The sequence below is a fragment of the Benincasa hispida genome, chromosome 9 (assembly GCF_009727055.1).
Source record: "Benincasa hispida cultivar B227 chromosome 9, ASM972705v1, whole genome shotgun sequence".
In the NCBI taxonomy this organism is placed as follows: Eukaryota; Viridiplantae; Streptophyta; class Magnoliopsida; order Cucurbitales; family Cucurbitaceae; genus Benincasa; species Benincasa hispida.
The window spans coordinates 25,533,824-25,551,261 of NC_052357.1; the positions used below are offsets into that span (position 1 = coordinate 25,533,824).

At 36.8% G+C, this 17,438-nt stretch overlaps 1 protein-coding gene across 1 annotated transcript; it reads left to right on the plus strand.

Annotated features, from left to right (window-relative positions):
- The first annotated feature begins 2,356 nt into the window (after positions 1-2,356).
- On the plus strand, positions 2,357-17,206 carry LOC120084635 (cytochrome b6-like). Its single transcript, XM_039040445.1, is given in 3 exon segments — positions 2,357-2,428; positions 16,474-16,636; positions 16,639-17,206. Coding segments are annotated over 3 exon segments (603 nt in total). The 3' UTR covers positions 17,007-17,206.
- The last annotated feature ends 232 nt before the right edge of the window (positions 17,207-17,438 follow it).

Sequence of the window (17,438 nt, forward strand, 5' to 3'; positions counted from 1 at the left end):
TCCATCTCTGGAAGTACTTCTTGTTTTAGTTACGCATTCTTCTAACCTTTTCTCGACAGATCAGAATGGCATCTTCACTTCTACTCTCACAGATGAAGATGCTATCTAACATGCTGTAGCTAAACATCTTCATTTCTTTAGCATAGATTAAGTTACTTGTTTAATTCATATTAATCATCAAGGGATCAAGAAAACATCGTGGAGAAAACGATTAATGGAGGAATGGAAATAGACAGAAATGTGAAAATGAAAGTGATCATGACATTTAATTATAAAATCAAGTGTCTGATACATGGTTGTGAATGATTTAGACTAAGAAGATGAAATGCAATTGATGAATAAGAGTTAGAAACAAATACAGAAGAGTGTCAATGTTTTGACACCGATATGGATGGAGAGATTGCTTGCCGGTGTACATGGAGTGAATGGAAGGATGAGCTTCCCTCTCAGGCTTGCTCAACCGGTAGAGTTGATCTAGGTACAGAGCTTCACGGCGGGGATTTGGAATGATTTTCTCTGAGACTCACCTCTCGGCCTTGTCTCTTTTCTTCCCGGATCTTCTTCGATCAACACTTAGATCAGTCATAGCCTCGTATCAATTAGCTCCCATTTCAAGTATATCTTCAGTGAATTCTTTGAGGGTATTTATAGATGAAAGCTTTGACTCTCTGACTTGTGTTCCCCATTTTATTGTTATGGAAATTTCGAGAATGATGGAATAAATATTCTTTCTATTATGCAATCAATCTGCCGAAGATGCACAACGGTTAGTTGTACACGTGTCAAAATCCTCCGTGATTGTCATCTTTGCTTGTTGTCTTTATGTCGGCCTTGCTAGTCGTTTAACGATGGCTATCCCCTCGGAGAGTTGTAACATAGGATTCAGAACAACTCAAACTCTATAAATGCATAGGATTTCTTAGGACGTTTTCACACCTTGACTTTCAAATTCGGTAGAATCATTAGGGCCAACCTATGAGGTCTAAAAATGGAGGGTTACACTTACAGAATTACTAAAGTGTTAGTAAGTTCTGACAAAAAACGGTAGCTAAATGACTATCGGAATATGAGTTATTCTGGAGATAGTATTTATTCAAGAATCTCTTGTTTTAGTGAAGGAGTATTTGACTGCCCCTCGGTAGCTCTTATTCTGACTCACTATAGTATTGTTGTAAATAAATAATGATTATGGGTATATTATTACTCTTTGCTAAAACTTGATTTGGATTTAGTTGCATTTTTCTAACAAGAATATGTTTAAATTTTTAGCATGTTGAATTCTTCTGAAATACTCGCTTCCGCTTTAATTAACGGTAAATACAAATCAACATGCAAATTACTAGCAAATGATGACTCAAAACAAGTTTTAACAAAGGATTGTCTTTTATCTCCCAACTCATCTAAAGTTTTGAACAATATAGATGAGAATGAAAAAATCAAACGACAGAGTAAATGTAATTTACTAGTAATTGAAACCTGATTAATGGAAAACAATAAAAAGACCTGGATAATAGATTCAGGTGCTGCTCATCATATATATATTTTCTCTCAGAAAACTAGTTCCTAGAGACAACTTACAGAAGATGAAGCAACCTTTAAGGTAGGGATCGAGGAGGTTATTTCAGCTAAAGTAGTGGGAGATATGAAGTTATTTATAGGAGATAGATACATTTTACTTGAAAATGTTTATTATATTCCTTCTATAAAAGGGAATTTAATATCCGTCTCATGTTTGCTGGAACGAAATTACAAAGTTTCTTTTGAAAATAATGAAGTATTCATTACTTTGAAAGATATTAATATTTGTTCTGCAAAATTAGAAAAATAACTTGTACATGTTAAAATCAACTGATGTAAAAGTCGTTTTGAACATTGAGATGTTTAAAACAACTGAAATTCAAAATAAGAAAAGGAAAGTTTCTCCAAATGCCTATGTTTGGCATTTGAGACTTGGTCACATAAATCTCAACAGGATTGAGAAATTGGTTAAGAACGATCATCTAAATCAGTTAGAAGACAGTTCATTACGACCGTATGGATCTTATCTTGAGGGTAAAATGACTTAAAGATCCTTTTCTGGAAAAGGTCTTAGAGCCAAAGAACCCTTAGAGCTAGTACATTCCACTACAAGAATTTTGGCCTTTAATGTCGGTTGAAAAAAGTGAAATCGGATGTATAATGTCGGTTTTATTTTTTTTTAAAAAAAACGGATCTTTAATGTCGGTTTTAAATCGACATAAAAGACCCGCTTAATTTTTCCCTCTTCACTCTCCCCCTATTTTCTTTTTCCTTTCATTCTCCCACTTCCCTCTTCAGACCCTCTTCTTTCTCACGTCTCTCTTCTAAACCCTTGCCAATGGGTAGCGTAACCTGCATCGCCGTGCAACCCGTGCAGGTTTGTCGTGGTGTAGATCTGGCTTCCGTACAGGTCTGTTCGTCGTGCAACCTGCACCACTGCACCTAGTCGCCCGGATCTGAAGTCTAGATCTGAAGTCGTTTGGATCTATGTGTCGCCATTCGACGTTCGTCGTTCATCCAGATCAGTATACTCTTCTTCTCTTTCCTCTCTTAAACTCACAACAATTTTTTTTCTTATCTTACGCCTCTCAACTGTTTGTGTAAATGTCTCAATGTTACGCCTCTCAACTTTCCTCTCAACGTTAGACGATTGTGTAGATATGCGTGGGCACTGGACGATCGTATAGCAGATGCAAGGGCACTGGACGATCGTCGATCATGTAGATGGGTGCTGGACAATCGTATAGCAGATGCACGGGCGCTAAGCGATAGACTACACGATGGCGCTATGCGATAGGCATGAGCGCTAGACGATAGTTGTGCTATACTAGACGATAAGTAGACACACTGATTTGTGTGCCGTCGTTCATCGTTCGATCTGAAGTCTAGATCTATAGATATGAAGTTCGTCGTTCGTCGTTCATCCAGATCAGTATGCTCTTCTTCTCTTTCCTCTCTTAAACTCACAACAATTTTTATTCTTATGTTACACCTCTCAACTGTTTGTGTAAATGTCTCAATGAAAGCCAGCTGCGGTTTCACTTCAATATGTCTCTACTCCTAGATTTGGCCCTACTTTTTATGTATCTATGGCCTTTGAAATTCGATTTAATTAATGGTTTTGTTGTATATGATACATAGTATTGGGAAGAGGCGTTGCCAAGAGTTACTCCTGCGTTGGATATGCGTGAGCAAGAGCAGTGAAAGTGAAATGTTGAACGCAAGGCGCTGGGTAGACAATCGTGTAGAAAATGGGTAGTGCTACACGATAAGGTAGACGATCGTGTAGCAATGCANATAGATATGAAGTTCGTCGTTCGTCGTTCATCCAGATCAGTATGCTCTTCTTCTCTTTCCTCTCTTAAACTCACAACAATTTTTATTCTTATGTTGTCAAGAGTTGCTCCTGCGTTGGGTATGCGTGAGCAAGAGCAGTGAAAGCGAAATGTTGAACGCAAGGCGCTGGGTAGACAATCGTGTAGAAAATGGGTAGTGCTACACGATAAGGTAGACGATCGTGTAGCAATGCAAGGAGCTAAACGATAAGGTAGACAATCGTATAGCAGATGCACGAAGCTAAGGGATGCACTAGACGATCGTATAGATATGCGCGGGCACTGGACGATTGTCGATCGTGTAGGCGGGTGCTGGACGATCATATAGTAGATAAACGGGTGCTGGACGATCATGTAGGTAGGCACTGGACAATCGTATAACAGATGCGCGGGCACTAAGCGATAAACAACACGATGGTGCTACGCAATGGGCATGAGCGCTAGACGATAGTTGTGCTATGTTATACGATGAGCGGACGCACTACACGATAGACGGAATGCTAAGCGATAGGCGAATGCATTAGATGATAAGGCGTCAACGCTAAACGTTGGAGGTAAACGACGGGCGTGGTAGCTAAACGAGCACAAGATCGTTTACTAAACGACTGAGCTACACGATGGGCCGCTGGAGCTAAGCGATAGATGCAGAAACTAAACGATTGATTGGCTTGAGAACATGTGAATTATGCTAATTAAATACACTAAAAGAATGTTTGACTCACAGTTTTAATAAGTTTTAGTTGATGACTCACAATTTTAAAAAGAAGATTCTCTCATTTATTCAACTATTGAGTTTTCTTGTTTTGCAGGTAGAACAAAGGAGTAAAGATTTGGTATCGCAACCTCTTTATGCTTTTTCTTGGGGAACTCTAGTAAAGATTTTTTCCTTGAATGTACCATTTATAGACATTCCCAATAAACACGGTTAGTTGAATATGAAATTTAATCACTTTTTCACTTTCAATCCTTTGTCTTAAACTTTTTTTTTTTGTGATCCTTTGAACAATAGTGTTCAAACAAAGATACCTACAACCAGACACTGCTGAAGCTGGAGAGGTCTGTTCAAGAAGAAATATGAAGGGATCCATACTTACCAAGTGGAGAGGGATAGTAAACTCATAATGTTTGTATTGGTTTTAATTTGTGTTTTTAAGGGCTAAATTATTGTACGGTCTTTTAAATTATAATTTTATAGTAGAATTTGTGGATTAAATGTAATAGATTTGCAATCCATACATAAATAATATGTGTCATGTTATACTTTTTGACCAAAAAATGGATTCGGCAACAGAATTTTAAAAAAACAGACAGATTCAAGCTTCAATGTCGGTTAAGAATATAAAAAAAAAAACAGGCTTTAATGTCGGTTGGAAATTTCACTAAAGACCTTTAATGTCGGTTGCAACCGAAATTGAAGGTTGTGTTATTGAAGCCCTTTAATGTCGATTTTTAGACACAAAAATTTTGCAAAGAATCTTTAATGTCGGTTGTCAACAGACATTAAAGCCCTTTAATGTTGGTTTAAAACCAAAATTAATGCCCGAAGTTCTTCTAGTGTTCAGACCTCTGTGGTTCGATGAATGTTAAAGCTAGAGGAGGGTATGAATATTTCATCGGTTTCGTTGATGTCTATTCTAGAAATGGGTATATTTACCTAATGCATCTTAAGTTTGAAACACTTAAAAAGTTCAGAGAATATAAGGCTGAGATTGAGAACCAATTAGGTAAAAAGCTTAAAACACTTCGATCAGATCAAGGTGGTAAGTATATGGACTTAAAATTCCAGGACTATTTGATAGAACGTGGAATTCAGTCTCAACTCACAGCACCTAGCACACCTCAAAAAAATGGTGTGACAGAAAGAAGAAGCAAAACCTTGTTAGACATGGTTCATTCCATGATGAGTTATGCTCAGTTACCAAATTCCTTTTGGGGTTATGTAATTCAGACTGCAATATATATTTTGAACATGGTGACCTCAAAAAGTGTTTCTGAAATACCTTACAAACTCTGGAGAGGACGTAAAGGTAGTTTACATCACTTTAGAATTTGGGGATGCCCAGTACACATGTTGGTGCAAAATTCTAAGAAATTGGAACATTGTTCAAAAGTACGCCTATTTATAGGTTACCCTAAAGAAACAAAAGGTGGTTATTTTTATGATCTTCAAGAAGATAAAGTATCTGTATCGACAAATTCAACTTTCCTAGTGGAAAACCACATAAAAAATCATCAACCTCGCAGTCGGCTAGTAATAGATGAAATGGCCAGAGAAACGACAAATGTATCAACAAGAGTTGTTGATGAAACTGGTACTCCACATTCTTCTCAAGAGTTGAGAGCGCCTCGACATAGTGGGAGGGTTGTGCAACAGCCTGACCGGTATGTGGGTCTAATTAAAATTGAGTCATCATACCTGATGATGGCTTAGAGGATCCATTATCTTTCAAACAAGCAATGGAAGATGTGGATGAAGAACGGTGGATTAAAGCCATGGACCTTGAAATGGAGTCTATGTACTTCAATTCAGTCTGGGATCTTATAGATCAACCAGAAGGGGTAAGTGAAGCAAATCAGACATGAGGATTTCCATCAGCAGCGGAAGGATCGTTCCAGATTTCATTCATATATGAACATACACAATTACTATCACAAATGGAAACAACAGGCTATGTGCAAAACAGAAATTACAACATGCTTTACTACACGATCAAGGGATATAATTAACCATACCTTTGAAGACTCATCTTCAAGATCCTTCGATCATGAACGCTCATTCAAAGCAAGACGGCAACCACGAACGCTCGAACACTTCGACCGCTACACTGCACGATCCACAACAATCTCGAACACAACGATCACCTGGATCATGAACAAACCGAACGCAACAAACAACCTCCACAGAACCTCGACTAGTGTCGAGTTGAGTATGACACCACCAACAGGTTACATTGGTATTCTCAGTGTGAGAATCCAGAGTGTGGGCTTTGTATGTATTTGGTTAGAGGCAAAGACCGGAGGAGAAAAATCATGTAAACGATTGAGCAAGTGGGAGATATCAAAGTATATCGTATAGAACGATGCCCAATCGTTTAACAAAAGCTATGCGATCGTCTAGCAAAAGCTATACGATCGTTTAGCTTATTGGCCAGCTTAGAGTCTATTGCATGGAAACTTTCCATGATCGTCTAGTCTCTCCAAGCTATCATTTAGTAAATCTTATTTACTTGACAACCTTTCCGTGAGTAATTTCTAAGAAAAAAAAAATTCTCAATTCAACAACTACTAATTTAGGAAAACATTTTTCTTTTTATCTCATGGTTATCATGAAATCACCAATTACCTCCCACTCAATTGGTTATTAGAGAAAAAGAGATAATTATCCAATAATTAATATTATTATAAATATAAATGATAACCAACTTACCATATTATATTTATAACCTATAGTTTTAATATTTCATCTCATGAAACATATAAACCATAGCTTTTTTTTATTCCATGGTACTTAATGTAAATCTCATTTACATTAACCCTCCACTAGATGTATCCCATACATCATACCGATCATATCATATATAATCGAATTACCTTTTGTCAATTTGAACATTTCAAATTAACACCAAGAATTGATCCTCAACTGGAATCCATTGAGTTACCAAGGGAACCTTATGGACCTGTAGCTCGAAACTCTAACGATACATGAATAACTGACTAAACTCTTTAGTCATGGGATCCACCATCCGTTAACTGCCAGGCACTCCACTAAAGACCAATAGTTGAATTCTCCTTACTACAGATATATTATGTGTCCATCTTAACCAATCAACAGTGCGATCACCCTTCACAGACTCCTCGTAAGTACAACTCAGCCAATAACCGTTATGCCCCTGTAGTTACATCTAACTCCTTAAGTACCACTGATCCCTCTAATGAACATAAGTCATAGTCTTACTATGATTGAGTCATTTCTTCCAAAGAGAAGTTGTGACCACTATGTTCAAGACCCGAAATCAGCCCTTAAGGGAGCAATCTATATACTTGCCCCTGTTTTGGGGAAGGAGTTATTGGGGTTTGTGCCCTAAAGTCTCGTGTTCAGTAGTTTGTAAACAACTTTGTACGAACACTTGTGATGTATAATATAAATGATATTTACTTCACTAGTTGACTTTTCACATTTAGATGTTTTTCATTTTACCACAAACCAATAAACTTAATATCCCTGGTTGTCTTTATGTAACTTAAGTATGTATGTAATGACATACAAGTGGATCATGTCTTAAGTGATAACAAAACTAGTCTGTAGTATATGGATATAGAAGGGAAACCTTATCCTGGCAACACTACATATGCGGCCCGCTTTGTAGAGTGGTCACAAGTGTTGTGACTTGTCATAGATCGTCTGATCCTGATCATTCGTGTAGGGGACATGCAAGTGAGGGCGTCCTATACAAAGAGTTTGTATAAGACCTGATCACGAAGTGTTAACGTCTCATTATATAACATCGTTCATGACTGAGACTTCACTTCACTAGGACGACCATAGGTAACATGACCTCAATCCTGAGTGAGTTGGGAATTCCTGCCATTGAGGGCAGTCCTTTGATTTGCATGGGTGCGAATGGCCAGAACGCCGACTTAAACCTACCATTTTGGGGATTCGTCTCATTTAGGAGTTGGGAACTTAGCTTCACAAGATGGAATTCACTCCTTCCCCGAGGCAGGGGTAAGTAGATAGATAGCTCCCTTAAGGGCTGATTCCGGGGCTTGAATGATATGGCGCCACGCACTTTCTCATGGCTCAAGAGGTGTTCACACATAGTAAGACTATGTTGTATTATTCATTAGAGAGATCAATGGTACTTAAGGAGGAAGATGTAATTACAGGGGCAAACCGGTAAATTGGCCTGCTGTAATTACGAGCATCTATGAAGGGTCATCATACTAATGATTGGTTATATCCAATGGACAAAGAAATATATCTATAGCAAGAAGAGTTCAAATGTCGGTCTTTATAGAATGCCTGACAGTTAACAGATTGTGGATATCATGACTAAAGAGTTTAGTCAGCTTTTCACGTACCGTCGGAGCTTCAAGCCATAGGTCCATAAGGTCCCCTTGGTAGCTTGGATATAAGTTGAGAATCAGTTTTTAGGTCAGTTTGAAATATTCAAATTGACAAGAGAGAGTTTGATTATATATGATATAATTGAACGAGTTAATTAAATATGATGTAATTAACTTTATGTATGAGATACATTAATTTGGATAAAAATGGATATAAATATGATTTATATCTAGTAGAGAAAAATATTATAATTAATATATGATATTAATTATATGTTATGAATATGATAAGATCACATTCATTGGACGGTTATAAAGGAAATGGGAAGGCGCCTTTTCTGTTTTAAATAATGGATGAGTGCATTATAAATAGCAGACGGTGTGTTGATCTCGGAGTGCGCGAACATTGTGAAAAGATAGTGTCATCATTTAAAAAAAGTGCCTATACGATAGTGACTTCACAATCGCTTACATATACAATATTGCTAAACGATCGCTTACCGATTACACCATCGTGCGCTATTATCTAAACGATCGTTTACCTTTTTCCTAAGCGATCGTTTAACTCCCGGTATTTACTAAACGATCGTATAGATGATCGCTTAGTTTTTCCTACACGATCGTTCGAACGATCGCTCACCCTTTTCCTACACGATCGCTTATACAATCGCTGACCTTTTCCTACAAGATCATTTAGATGATCACTTACTTTTCCTACACGATTGTATACTTCACCTAAACGATTAAACATCTTGTCTATGCGATAGACGACTGCATCTCCCACTTGCTTGATTGTTGTGTATGATCTCTCTTCCTCTTTTCCTCTACCAAATCCGAACAAAGCCCACACTTTGGAGTCTCACTCCAAGAATATTGAGGGCTCCTAGTGGTGTTGTCTTCTCCGTTTCCTTTTATCCGAGTGGTGATTGTTCGAGGTAGACGGTTGGGGTTCAGACTTGTTGTGAAAGAGAAATCCTCATCTGGTATGATTTCTTGATCTCTTTAGCATGATGAATACATATTAGTATGTTTTGAATATATATGCGACAATTCTGTCACAATGAATTGGAAAGATCCGCTTCCACTCGTAGGTACTCTTGAATAAGAGTTGCTTCATGAGTGAATTCCATCTTATGTAACTGAGTTCCTAGCTCCTAAATCAGTCAAGTCCCCAAAAAGGTAGGCATGTTGAGTTGGTAATCTGACCACTCTCACCCATACTAATCAAAGGACCACCCTCAAAGGTAGAAGTTCCCAAAACACTCAGGATTGAGGTCATGTCACCTATGGTCATTTAGGTGAGATGTAAGTCTCCAGTATCAACGATGTTATATACAGAGATAAATCATCTCGTGGTCTGATATTATACAAACTCTTTGTATAGGACACCCCCACTCGCATGTCTCCACATGAATGGTCAGGATCTACTATCTATAGTAGTTCACAACACTTGCAAACCTCTATAAAGCGGGTCGTATCTGTAGTGTCACCAGGATCAGGTATCCCACCTTAATTCTTATACTACAGACCTATTTAGGTTATCATTTAAGGCATAATCCACTTGTATATCTCATATACATGCTTAAGTTTACATACAATAACCATGGAGCTTTGTTTATTGGATATGCGTAAATGCTAGAATGAAATAACTTTTATTTTATTCATAACAATGTGTATATTACAAACAACGAGACTCTGGGAGAATTAGGACACTAATCCCAATAATAAGACCCAGCGGTTGTAAGTGGATCTACAAGAGAAAACGATACCAAGTTGGAAAGGTATAGACCTACAAAACTAGGCTTGTGGCAAAAGGGTTTACCCAAAGAAAGGGGGTGGACTATGAAGAAACCTTCTCTCCGGTTGCCATGATAAAGTCAATTAGAATACTGTTATCCATAGTTGCATTTTATGATTATGAAATATGGCAAATGGATGTCAAGACAACCTTTCTAAATGGCTATCTTAAAGAAAGTATCTACATGTCTTAACCAGAAAGGTTTATAGAACAAGGTCAAGAGCAAAAGGTTTGCAAGCTTAATCGATCCATTTATGGGTTGAAACAAGTGTCTCGATCTTGGAATATGAGATTTGACACTGCGATCAAATCTTATGGATTTGAACAAAATGTTGACGAACCTTGTGTTTACAAGAAAATCGTTAACAAAACTATCGTTTTTCTGGTGTTGTATGTTGATGATATTCTACTCATAGAAAATGACGTAGACTTTTTGGCTGACGTCAAGAGATGGCTTGCTACATAATTCCAAATGAAATATTTGGGTGAAGCGTAATATGTTCTTGGGATCCAAATAGTTCGGAATCGAAAGAACAGAACTTTAACATTATCTTGGGCATCTTATATAGACAAGATATTTTCTAAATATAAAATGTAAAATTTCAAGAAATGAACGTCACCTTTCAGACATGGAATTCAACTATCTAAGGAACAAAGTTCTAAGACACCTCAAGAGGTTGAGGTAATGAAAGAATCTCATATGCATCAGCAGTAGGGAGTTTAATGTATGTCATGTTGTGTACTCGTCCCGACATATGCTATGTAGTTTGAATAGTCAACAGATTTCAGTCCAGCCCAGGATATGTTCATTGGACTGCCGTTAAAAACATCCTCAAATATCTTCGAAGAACAAGGAATTATATGCTCGTGTATGGTACCGAGGATCTGATTCTTACTAGATACACTGATTCTGACTTCTAGACCGATATAGATTCGAGGAAATCAACTTTAGGGTCAGTATTCACTCTTAATGGAGGAGCAGTAATGTGGAAGAGTATCAAGAAAAATTGTGTTGCCGACTCCACAATGGAAGCTGAGTATGTAGTTGCAAGTGAAGTAGCAAAAGAAGCAGTATGGCTTAGAAAATTCCTGACCGACTTGGAAGTAGTTCCAAATATACACCTGCCGGTCACTTTATATTGTGATAACAGTGGAGCAGTTGCAAAACTAGAGGAACCTAGAAGCCATAGACATGAAAAGCACATCGAGCAGAAGTACCATCTCATCATGAAGATTGTACACAGAGGAAACGTGATCGTCATGCAAATAGCCTTACAAGACAACTTAGTTGATCCTTTTACGAAGGGCCTCTCGGCTAAAGTATTTGAGGGTCACCTAGTAGATCTAGTTCTACGAGATACTTATAACTAGGGCAAGTGGGAGAAATCATGGGTATTTGATGCCCTAGTTTCTTGTATTTTTACTTTTGTTTTTATTCTCTCATTATACTCAACATTCTATAAATTTATCCATTGGAGTTTTAGTCCAAGTGAGAGTATTGTTGGGTTGTATGTCCTAAAACTCGCAGTTTGTAAAGTTAAACAATTCTATTATCAATAAAGATGTTATTCAACATTACTTCAATAAAGTTGTTATTGAATCTATAAACTACACTTATAAAGTCTAATTCCAATAAACTTAGATCCATAGCTATTATATGAATACTTGAACATTATGTGGAGACATAAAGATGAATCAAGTTCGAGTAAATAGCCAAAACGATCTATAGTACATGAATAAGGTTGGATACCTTATTCTGGTAACACTATCGGCTTTTTTCATGCAAGCACCACTAAACAAAGATTATGCCAGCTTCAATTGCACGATTTAAGTGGGAAAGGTGTGTGTATAGAGAAGGAACAACTGCTATTTCTCTAAATGTGGAAAGATCCCATTAAAATTGAATTTCCATTTAAATTAACTTTAATTAATTATAAAATTAATTAAAATTTAATTAAATTAATTCACAATTAATTAAATCCAAAATTTTCAAAAACCAGTTCTCAAATTAAATTGAAATTGGAAAAAAAATTGATTTTTAATTAATTAAATAATAATTTAATATCAAATATTAAATTAATCACACACCTAATTCTAAACATGAATCCTATTCATGTCATTAATATTTAAATCAATATTTAAATATTATTAACTCTCCAATTTCTTTTAATTTCGATGAATTAAATGTTAAATAATTATATCAAATATAATTATGCAAACCCTAATTTTTGAATTTGAACTTATTTAAATTCAAACCCTAATTTCAATCTAAGCATTTTCAAATTGAAATACAATTTATACAATTCAAATTGATATCATTCTAAATTCACTCAATTCATTAATTCAAGATGTTCATGTTTTATGAGCTAGTAGAGGGACCTTATGAACCTATAGGTCATGAGCTCCAACGATTTAAGATTAATTGGCTAAAACTCTTTAGACCAATTTAATCAATATTCATTAACTATCAAGTCACACCACTATAGCTTGATAGTTGCACTCTCCTCACTATAGATATATTTGTGTCCACTTGATTTAAACATAATAAATAAGTCGGTCATTCAAAGGTTTTTTGTAATAATGACTGGGTCAATATGTTATTTTACCCTCGATATTACATCTTGCTCCTTAAGTTCCACTGATCCTCTAATGAACAATTGGTTTGTGATCCAATCACTAAATCAGATCCCTCTCGGCCAATGAGAAGGTGAGGACCTTTGTTTAAGACCTGAATTCAGTACTTAAGAGAACAACCTTTCTCCTATCCCTAAATTGGGTAGCTGTGAATTTCTTCTCGCTCCAATGTCCCCAGCTATCTACCTAGGCTTACCCCTGAAATGGGAGGCTTATTGAGCCCGCGATGTTGAGCCAACCCTCATCTATGCAAATCTAAAGATAATCTCAAATAAACAAGAGTTCATAGTTAGCTCGGGATTAAGTTTGAGTTACCTAGGTCATCTAAGCGAAATAGTCAGTCTTAAACAATAAACAACATTATAAAGTAAAAGTAACTTATTTCTTGGTTCGATCTTACGTAAACTCATTGCATATGACGCCCCCATTCCTCATGTCAATACATGAATGAATCAGGATCACTTCATTTGTAGTAACTTTACAACAAATTGTAACAACTACAGAGTGGGTCGCATCTGATGGTGTTACCAGAATAAGGTACCCAACCTTATTTGTATACTATAGACCGTTTTGGTTATTTACTCAAACTTGATCCATCTTTATATTTTCAAATAAAGTTCAAGTATTCATATAATAGTCATGGATCTTAGTTTATTGGATTTAGACTTTGTAAGTGCAATTTATAGATTCAATTACAACTTTATTGAAGTAATGTTGAATAACATTTTTATTGATAATAGAATACATTTAACTTTACAAACTGCGAGTTTTAGGACATACAACCCAACAATACTTCCACTTGGAGTAAAACTCTACTAGATAAATATATACAATGTTGAGTACAATGAAAGAATAAAAACAAAAGTATAAATACAATAAACTAGGGCATTAAATACCCATGACACAAATGTCTGTATGTATAGTTCTAAGACGTCTGAGCATCTGTTGACACCTAATTTTCTTATGTTTGTCTATTTTCCCTTAACACATTCCACACAAAGCTACTTAAATCAAAGGAATCAAGAATTTTATCTGACACAAGTTTCTAAATTCTCTATTTAGAGATATGACCTAAACGCTTGTTCCATAACATAGCGGAATTATCATTTAATTTACGGTTTGTACCACATAAATTAGATAACATGATCTTGTTAAATGAAGCAAAAGAATCAAGCATATATAGATTATTAATTAAAGAACCGGTACCAATAAGCTTCGAATCTTGAAATAGACTAACTTTATTATTTCCAAAAGAATAAGAAAAATCAAATTTGTTCAAACTGGAAATAGAAACTAAATTTTGTCTAAATTACGATACAACAAAAGTCTCATTCAAATTCAAATAACAACTTTTTAAACATAATCTAAAATTCCCAATAACTTTAATTGGAACTATTTTGCCACCACCCACATAAATGAATCTTTCAACATCACTTGACGGTCGACTTGTAAACCCCGTACTCCATTTTTCCTACATAAGTGAGTAACAAGCATATTAAGTAAAATTATGAAAGGGGGTAAAGAATGTAAGTAGATGGAGGAAGAAAATTCTAAGTATTAGAAATACTTAGTCAAGGGTGAGTTTTAGATAATATAACAAGTGAAAATTAGCTAAGTATGGAAGCAAAGTGTAGGCATGCATTGATGGAGAAGTGTGGACGCATGGAGTTGCATGTGTAGCAACCAAGGCTTGTAGAGGATAAGTGTTGAAGGCAAGGGTAAACTATGTGTTGGTACTAAGGATGAATGCATGGGTTGAAAGGCATGATGCGTTGATAAGGCTTGCGGCAGCCTCAAGTGTGTGTGAGCAAAGGCGTTGGACGATCGTGTAGCAGATGAGCGGCACTATACGATTGGGTATGCGGTTGTCTAGTAAGTGAACGACACTACACGATGGGGTAGGCGATCGTGTAGGCGGGCGCTGGGTGATTGGTAGTAATTGTGCAGAGGTAAATGATGCTCTCAATAGCTAAGCGATAGGTTATGCGCGAGATTGTTTGCTAAACAATTGAGCTAGAAGATAGGCGTTGGGCGCTAGACGATACAAAGGATCTCGCTAAACGATAGCGCTATACGTTGGACAATAGCATTAAGCGATGGGGCGTTGGCATTGCACGATCAGCATCAACGCTAGACAATGAGCTGCACAATATGTGCTAGACAATAGACGTTGAATGCTAGNCATTAAGCGATGGGGCGTTGGCATTGCACGATCAGCATCAACGCTAGACAATGAGCTGCACAATATGTGCTAGACAATAGACGTTGAATGCTAGACGATAGACGTTGAATACTAGACGATAGACGTTGAAGAGTTAAACTGCCACCTCATCCAGCAAATTAAATGAGATTGGTGCCATTCGAAAGCTGGGAGAATCTAGTTTTTTAGGTTGTTTTTTCGGAGAAATATCTCACACGGAGAATAGCAAAAAGTGAAGAATTTGCAGAAAGGGCAGATTCTCGGATTAATCAGAGCACGAAGTGAATATTGGAAGCTCCAAGCCAAATTACAAGGAATTTGGGGCCGATATTTTAAAATAAGAAATAAGTTTGTAGAAGAAAATTTCTTAAAAAGAGTCCTGGATTTTGAGTTATGAATTTTTGAAGTTGGAACAGGGAATCGATGCGTAAGCAGGCAGCTGCTTGGGAAGATTAAGCAGGCAGCTCACCATAGTGAGCGAAAGCGAGTGAGAGATAAGAAAATGAGCGAGAGCGAGAGTGAGTAAAGGAAGAGAAGGATCTTGCTAAGGATGCAAATCTCGCAGGAAAGTTACAAATCTCGCTAAAAGTCACAAATCTCACTGGAAAAGTCACAATCTCGCTGGAAAGTTACAAATCTTGCTGGAAGTGGTAAGTCTCACTAATAAGGATGATCTCGCTCATGATGATCATCTTACTAGTAATGCTATTTTGTTGGTGAAAGTTTCATTAGTAAGTGAGCTACCTGAAACATTTTGCTGAGAATTCTAAGGAATTTAATCAGGGTTTATGTCTTTTTAGGCCAAGAAGAGCTAGGAGAGGCATATAAACCGTTTAAGAGTCCCGACAAGCTGTGAGTGACTAATGTTTTCAAACGATAAAGTTTATGCTTTGCAAAGTTATTCTCATGCTATGTTTTATGTGATTGCAAGCAACTTATTTCTATGATTGAAAGCATGACCAACGCATGATGTTTACTAATGTATTAGTTTTCCAAGTATGTTTTCCATGTCTAACGCATGCTAATGGTTTTTACAAGCTAGTTCAACATGATTTAAGCCAACTTATTTTACAAAGTATGAAGCATGCATTAGGATTATAGCTAAGGTTGAATGAAGCTTGATGTACTATGTTTTAAATACCTAAGGTTGTCAAAGTATATGCGTTGGTATTCCTAAATACAATGAAAAAGGATACTGAAGGTAGGGAAGGTATCCTAAAGAGATTTCTATGCTATATTTGAAAACTATTCTTTTTAATGCACTTTGAGAACTTGATAGCTTAAGTGAGCCGGATACTAAAGGTAAAGAAGGTATCTGAGTAAATATATCTAAGGTCTTGACGGTACTTAGAAAACTCCACGTGCACGTAGGTAGTTCTGAATAAGAGGCCGAAGTATGGGTCTCCTAGGCCATATACCAGCAAAGGGAGGCTGAAGTATGGGTCCCTTGGCCGGTAATAGACGTTGGGACTTTTTACTACCGTCCGACCGTTATTGAGGCTTTTGCTTCTGTTCAATATATAATGATGGAAGCTAACTTTGGTTGGTTAATCCGATCAATTCATAGATGGTCGACAAGTATGATGGTCTTATGATGATCCTGCACGTATTTCGCGTGTATCTTACTGGTGGATTTAAAAAACCTCGTGAACTGACTTGGGTTACAGGTGTGGTTCTAACTGTATTGACCGCATCCTTTGGTGTAACTGGTTATTCCTTACCTCGGGACCAAATTGGTTATTGGGCAGTCAAAATTGTAACAGGTGTACTGGAAGCTATTCCAGTAATAGGGTCGCCTTTGGTAGAGTTATTACGCGGAAGTGCTAGTGTGGGACAATCTACCTTGACTCGTTTTTATAGTTTACACACTTTTGTATTACCTCTTCTTACTGCCGTATTTATGTTAATGCACTTCCCAATGATACGTAAGCAAGGCATTTCTGGTCCTTTATAGAGAATAGAAATCATAGATTTGTAATTAGTTATTTATGATTACTCGGGGGAGGAAGAAGAGTATTTCATTGCTGCAAATATGGATTATTGAAAAATAAGACATGTATTTGGATATTTCCCTTCAACTCCACGAAATTTGATTCGTTATTTTTCAATAATAGTTGAAGGGAATTCTTCGAAGAGAAAATGGATTATGGGAGTGTGTGACTTGAACTATTGATTGGGCCGTGTAGATATATGTGTTTTTATCTGCCACATTGGGATTCATAACCAAATGTGTCTTTATTCCAACCACCGCGAAAGCTCCATACAGAGGGTAGGCTGGTTCGCTTGAAGAGAATCTTTTCTATGATCAGACTTGACCATGTCGTGCATGACCAGGCTCCATAAGATCCAGTAGAATAGGTGATATATATGGCATAATACAGATTAT